The sequence below is a fragment of the Olea europaea genome, chromosome 12, assembly GCF_002742605.1.
Source record: "Olea europaea var. sylvestris chromosome 12, O_europaea_v1, whole genome shotgun sequence".
Taxonomy (NCBI): domain Eukaryota; kingdom Viridiplantae; phylum Streptophyta; class Magnoliopsida; order Lamiales; family Oleaceae; genus Olea; species Olea europaea.
The window spans coordinates 12,441,889-12,448,981 of NC_036248.1; the positions used below are offsets into that span (position 1 = coordinate 12,441,889).

The 7,093-nt window shown below is 35.1% G+C and overlaps 2 protein-coding genes across 3 annotated transcripts; both read left to right on the forward strand.

Moving 5' to 3' along the window:
- Positions 1–341: 341 nt before the first annotated feature.
- On the forward strand, positions 342–3,410 carry LOC111405669. 2 transcript variants are annotated; one of them, XM_023034663.1, is made up of 2 exons: positions 342–485; positions 1,332–3,410. In XM_023034663.1, exon 2 carries the CDS (start codon positions 1,424–1,426, stop codon positions 1,859–1,861), a length of 438 nt encoding a protein of 145 aa, XP_022890431.1. In that variant the 5' UTR covers positions 342–485; positions 1,332–1,423; the 3' UTR covers positions 1,862–3,410. The 2 variants fall into 2 exon arrangements, with proteins under 2 accessions (XP_022890431.1, XP_022890430.1); XM_023034662.1 differs by having other exon boundaries at positions 345–485; positions 1,355–3,410.
- A 428-nt stretch (positions 3,411–3,838) lies between these two features.
- On the forward strand, positions 3,839–5,721 carry LOC111405668 (thaumatin-like protein 1). The gene is given in 4 exon segments (XM_023034661.1): positions 3,839–4,465; positions 4,467–4,786; positions 4,895–5,165; positions 5,407–5,721. Coding segments are annotated over 4 exon segments (876 nt in total). The 5' UTR covers positions 3,839–4,328; the 3' UTR covers positions 5,555–5,721.
- The last annotated feature ends 1,372 nt before the right edge of the window (positions 5,722–7,093 follow it).

Genomic DNA, 7,093 nt, shown 5'->3' on the forward strand with positions numbered 1-7,093 from the left:
CAAAATATTTTTTTCACTTGGAAAAAATATATATATGTATCAGACAAGCCTTTAATTTTAGTTCTTGCAAGTTGTTGTCTCGTGTGTATATTTATGTTGTTAATTATTGTAGAAATAATAAATAATTTTGTTTTTAATAATGAAATAGAGACAAAATAGGGGTGTGAACACATGAGAAAGAGTGGAAGTCTCCGAGTCACTCGGATTCAACTCACACCGACCGCTTTTTAAGCTAACATCAAGACAGATTCATCTGCATTTCACCGAAATTTTCTTTATAAAATGAAATTAATAAAAAAATAAATTTCTAACGTATAGTTCAAGATAATCGGATCACCTTATCTTTTTCTATCTATAAATATCCCTGTCTTTGCCCCTATTTTCTTCGTTTTATTAACTAAACTAGAGGTCTAGACAGAGAAAGTGCGTGTGTGTGTGTGTGAGAGAGAGCTGGTGTTTTGTGGGTCTCGGTTCTCTGGGATACTGTAAGTCCTATTCCTTTCTTGGGTCTCTCGTTTTCTCGTTCCTGTTTACAGTTTTTTTTTTTCCATTTGATTTATAATTGATTATTGATGTGTGTGTCGTTTCTCCAACATGTTTTGATGGTTGAATAGTTTAATTGAGCGGGAGAAGAATTATATTTTTCATTTTTTTGGTTTTTAATTTAAATATGAAGGCTGGACTGTTAGGGTTTGATTTGTTTAAGTACTTTATAGATTGAATTTTAGTAGATAAGCTAAGCATTAGTATTTACACAATAGATTAATTTAATCAATGATAAAGCTATGGTTTAATGATCTCAGCTTTAACAAAATCTGCAGATCTGTTTTCAGTCTTCGCGTTGACTGTGTTGATTTTGGTTTGTTTTCATGTATACAAAAAAATATTAAAGAAAACAAGGAGATTGATCCGTTACTGACTATGGACGAAGAATCTAGTTCAAGAGAGAAATTAAATTTGGAATTTAGGTTAATGAATAGTGAATTTTGCTGTTTATGGATATTTTGGGGATGAAAACGTTTTTCTTTTTTCTTCAACTCATTTACAGACTATCAGACCACATGATCATTATCAGAGTAGTGCACAAATTATGTCAGGCACAAATGTTTGAAGTAATTTTGGATTTGAAAATTGTATAGTTTCGTAAGTTGCTAAAGCTCTTTTTCTTTAAAATACATAAAAATTACTATCAATCAATTATTTTTCCTATTTTAAGTACTGTCAAATAAACACTTACATATTTCCGACCATGATCTTGTAAATAAATTTATCTTTAAGTCAACCTTGTAAACTTAGCCAAGCAGGCTCAGATTCTCCATTGAATTTGACAGTTCTCATCTTGTTGGGTCTGCAGAACGTCCAGGTCAAGGTACCAGGAATCTGGAATTCTTTTAAGGATCAAAATTCCTGATCAATAGAAGCAATGGAGGTATTTGGAAAATCTATGGTAGCCGTGCCTACAAATGTTATTTATCTGTCGAGTATTCTTGGCCAAGATGGGCCTAACACTGTTCACAAGTGTGATTGGAAATGTGAAAATGAACATGTGTGTGGAAACATGTACCGCTGCAGACTAACCGGCCTGACACACATTTGTGACAAAAACTGTAGCCAAAGAATTTTGTATGATAACCATAGCTCACTTTGCAGAGTGAGCAAGCAGATTTTTCCATTAACACCGACTGAGCAACAGGCTGTGAAAGGTATTCGGAGGAAGCTTGAAGTCGAGAGTTCCCCCTCTGAGAGTTGTTCTTTTAAGCGCAGAAGGGATGCACAATATTGTCCCTCGCCATTTGAGAGATTGTTCTCTTCTGTTAATCCCATTTGCAGTCAAATTGGAGATGTCATGGATATGAACTAGATATTATAACTGCTAGTTGCCCTTTCTTTTCAACTTTTTTGCACTTTGAATTTTTACTATTTTGAAGACAAGTATGGATTAATCGAACTTGATGAGTACTTCAATGGCGGACTGGATTGTCCTGCCTTTATGTAGGAACACTATATATTCAACTTTACTTTATTGAGTTCTAGCTCTTCAATAACATAACTCATTCTAGGAAGCGAGGAATACTATCTCCCATGACTTTTTTTGAGGCTCTGTTGCACAATATGGCACCTTGCATCTTGAAATATAACTAGATAGGGCTATATTAGTGTTATCCTCTTTATTAGATTGTGCAGTTATAACTATGTATGCTCTGTACTATTTTTGTTTGGTCACTTTTGATCCTTTGATTATTTGTTGCGTTTAGTTCTGTTTATTAGGAAGCTTATATTATGGTGTTGCAGGCTCTTTCTTTATGGGCGTGGTTAATTGATTTAGTAATTTCACTTGATTTGTACATAAATGTTAAATGTGTATTATTCTTTATTCAGGAAGAGCATCGAATTTCTTCCGTGGATTGTAATTAATTAGTTGATTGGAGCATTTACACTTTCTTATTTGTGGAAAAATGCCCTTGTGTTCATTTTTCAACTTCTAATTTGTGCCGCAGGTTGAGCAGGGCAGAGAAGTTTCTTAAAGATTCTTGCAAAATCTCTTTTTCCGTTTTCATGTTCTCTTCTTGGGATCCTAAAGTTAATTTTTTTTTGCAGGGGTTGAAGCATGTGTCGTACAGGATAGTTCTTATATAGCTTATCATGTTTTTTAGTAGTGATATTTAGTTTATGGATTTTGGAAAGTATCTAATTATTTGTCTTTCCTTCGTTATGCAGGAGGAAAGTTTATTCTTTAATGAGTTGCAACAAAGACAAGCGCTGAAGCATGCTGGTGAATCAATAATTCCAATCAATGCAAGACTCACAAAGGATTTTAGCGACAATTGGAGTTGCCATCCGTTGTAGGCTTCAGATCAGATCATTGATGCTGGCTGAAGAATATCTGTTATTAGTTAAAGATGTTGGCTGAAGAATCTCTGGAAGCATGCTCATTAGCTTTGATAATTCACACAAGGCAAGGCTTTCATTGCTGGAAACTGCTTGACTGGAAAGCTCTGCTTTTGTTATGCTCATTCTCTTACACAAGCCTTTCTCTCTTTAAATCATAAGATTGTCAAATAACGAGTTTTCCCTAACTGGGAATACACAGACTGGAGCCACAGTCACCTCTTATTGCTCTTCTCATTGTCTTCTCACTATATACAAAGTCGCAATTTGTTGTTCATCTGTTCAGTCTACCTATCGAAGCTTGCTGTTGGATATGGAACTTGAAGGGTACTTCTTACTAGTGTAAGAGTAATCTTAGAGGATACTGGGGTACAGATGAATTTGTTTTTACAGCTCGTTGAGAAAAAAATGGAGTTACTTTGTTGAAATGTTGTCCTGTTGTGAACACTGAATATCTGCTGGCATTGGTCATTTGTGAATGGAAGATTATGGTATTTGTGAATCTACACAACTCTTTCATACTCATTTGTTTGATCTTATTATACTGAAAATGTCTCTGTCAAGGGTTTTCAAGGAAGAGGTCAAAACACGTGCTGAAGTTCATATCCTGTAATTATGTTATTGAATATGTTAGTCGAGAACCACGATTCATCAAGTTGGCAAGTTGCATTAAAATGACACCAATAGGAGAGAGACGATTGGTGGTTGAAAGTAATGGAGTAGTTGGAGTCTTGTGACTTCTCTTGTCTAGAAAGCTTATGCAGAAATTCAAACTTCCAAGATAAAAAAATAAATAAAAATTAAGTTTCTTTATTCGTCCTCTTGTTATTCAAAAAGGTTTCAAAATCTTGATATCTTGCAACTAGAATCTTTCTTTATGTATGATGACTTCTTCTATCACCGTGACCTTAGAAATGCTGCGTCTTTTAATCTTAATAGTGTAAATTCCTGTTCAATTCAATGTAACGAGCATGCGATTGGAGTATTTAGCTTTTTAGAAGAAACTGATACTTTGCTCTATACTTCTGAGGGAGTAATTAATGGATTTCAATACATATTGTTGTTGAAGAATGAAGACAAATGGTTCCCAGTTCTTTATTATTAGCACCTTTTTTAGGAATCTGCAGTAGCCTTTTCAACTGGTATTCTTAATGTATTCCAAGATAATTATTTTTTAAAGCAAGGAATTGCTTCAAATTTAGGCCATCCAAGATAAAAGAAATCCTAAACCCAAGCTATAAAATCTTGCGGCTGATGAAATTTGCAAAGCAACGAATGAATTCAACATTTTGAAATTCTTTCATTGAATTTTTCCAGGGTACAAATATGTTGCAGAAATGTAAAGCTAATTCCCCTCTACTTTACCCCCACTTCACCCTACCTACCCCTACCTAATTCTCTTTAGGACAAGAAATTGCTACGACTAGGATACTCTAGATATGCTGATCATAGGATCTTGGAAACTTTACATTTCATTGATTGTCTTTTCCTTGTTTTCTTACTCTTTTGCTAGCACATTTACCATTATCAATAACTGTCCTCACACAATATGGCCTGGTACGCTAGCCGGTGGAGGACCAACTTGATTCGGGCCAAAGCATTGCAATCCCAAGTGTTCCAGGATGGTCCGGTCGCATATGGGGTCGAACGGGTTGCACATTTGACACATCGGGTGTTGGCTCATGTCAAACAGGGGATTGTGGGGGAAGGCTTGAATGCGATGGCATGGGTGCCACACCTCCGGCGTCACTCTTTGAAATAACCCTTGGAGCTGGAGACCAGAAAGATTTTTACGATGTCAGCCTCGTTGATGGATACAATCTGCCGCTAGTTGCGGCACCACGAGGAGTTCCCAGTGGATGCAATGCCACAGGCTGTGTTTCGAATGTCAACATGGGTGAGATCTACTTCATCGTAAAAACCATAACCTGTTAGAGATTATTGTTCTTCTTCTTCTTCTTCTCTGTGGTCTAAGATTTAGTAATGAATCTTGGATATCGAACAGGTTGCCCGAAAGAACTTCAGGTGATCGGTAATGGTGACGGTGAAGGTGGAAGCGAAGTTGTTGGCTGCAAGAGTGCGTGCGAGGCATTTGGACAAGACCAGTATTGCTGCAGTGGAGAATTTGCGAATCCTTCGACTTGCCGGCCGTCATTCTACTCAACTATCTTCAAGAGAGCATGTCCAAGAGCTTATAGCTACGCATTTGATGATGGAACCAGCACTTTCACTTGCAAGGCTAACGAATACGACATCATATTTTGTCCCGACAGCGGGTAATCACATCCCAAATTCTTTTCTTGTTTCTGCATTTGTGTTTGTCAAGGATTAAACCTGAATCCTAGTTAAGAAATTAATAATAAGCAAAATAAAACTAGAAACACAAGGCACGCATATATTTGTATGACCCTCCTCAACCTTCCTATGAAGGTTGATTCGCAGTTGAAAGGACAATTTAACACAATGATTGGGTTCCTTTCCTTTCGATCATGGGGCTAATGCTAATTTGCAATGCAGGATGAAAAAACCAAACAGTGCTTTAACAGCTTCACCAATGGAAGAAAGAAGAAGAAATAGGGAGATTGCAAGGATGATTTCATCTGCAACAATTCTCATACCCTTCAAAATCTCAATATCTGTTCTCATTTTCACTTTGTATTTCTAGATATATCTGATACATTTTCAGCCTCGTTCTTTCAAAAATGGTACATGGAGAGAGAAACTGCCCGTGCATTCAAGAACAAGCTGAAAATATATCATAAGCCACAGCCAATTGTCCAGAATTTTTTGCTAATTCTGCAGAAAGAATAAAAGTGTAATTGTATTTCTTGAGTATTGCTTATTGAATTTCCTCTGTCATCGTTGAACGTTCTTTATGCTTAGCCAATACGGTTTGGATAGGACCAAAGAAGAAAAAATAAGTTACTCTATATTATACGCCTATATTGCTTGTTTAATAAGGTGGACAAGAACGAACATATTAGATAATATTAAAAATAAAGTTAATTGAAATGTTGTCTATTATATTTTTACAATGTTGTCAATAAAATGTATTTTAACAAATATTTGAAGGGAAAATGATGTCTTACTGTCTTATTACCTTATTGTATAAAACAAACATCATATCATTCATTTTCGTTCATTTGACAATTTAACACAATCTAACACTACTGTATTTGGTCAAACTAAAAGTTGCGAGTGCTGGTGAGCAAAACATTACTGAATTTTTCGCGCCTTTTGAACAAGTTTGCTAATCCTTTGAGGAGTAAAGTTACTTTTAAGAACGTTTAATGCCCAAAAGTGTTTAAATAATTTACTTCAATTCTATTTTCAAGTAAAAGAAAGTTACTATTTGTTTGGAACTAAGGGCCCGTTTGACACGACTTTTACTTTGACTTTTGCTTCTTGTAGAAGAGATTTTGGAGAAAGCTATTTTAATTTTTGTTTGAAAATTAATATTTAAAATCACTACCCATTCCGGAAGTGCTTTTGGAGGAAGTCAAAAAAACCAGCTTCCTCTAAAAGCTCTTCTAACCTCTAAAAGTACTTTAAACAAAAATAGCCAAACGATCCAAAAGCGACTTTTGGCTCTCAAAAGCTCCTTTTGACTTTTCAAAAGCTATCCCAAACAGGCCCTAAGAAACGTTTATCAAGGATGTTTGAAGTCCTCTACCGTGAACCTAAAGGGTTGATTATCAAGCATTTGTGGGAATAGTCAAACAAGTGGACCTCCTGCGTGAAAATTCGTGTATGGACGTAGAGAGTTGTTTATCAAGCAGTTGGGGGAATAGTGAAACGACAACTGGATATGCAAATTTCAATTATTTTGGCTTTCAAACCTTGTCATTTTCTTTTGTTGAATGGGATAGCATACTAACTTCGAGTCTATTAGGCCATGTTCAATAGCACTATATTTTTATTTTTTTTTTATAGAAAATGGAATTCAAATTTCAATATTCACTTTTTGATTGTTCGATAGCATATTTTTCTATGGAATTTGGTTTTTTTGGAAGTTGGAATTTCTTGATTTTGATTGAAGGGTGTTGTTACTTTTTTTTTTTTTAAATTTCTTTTGGCAATGGAAACAAATTCCATCCCTAATTGTAAAAAAATATTTTCCTTTAATTGACAATTTTCATGTAAAACAAAGTCAAACAAATATCAAAAGATAGATTTTCTTTGCTTTTTTTTTTTTTTTTTTTTT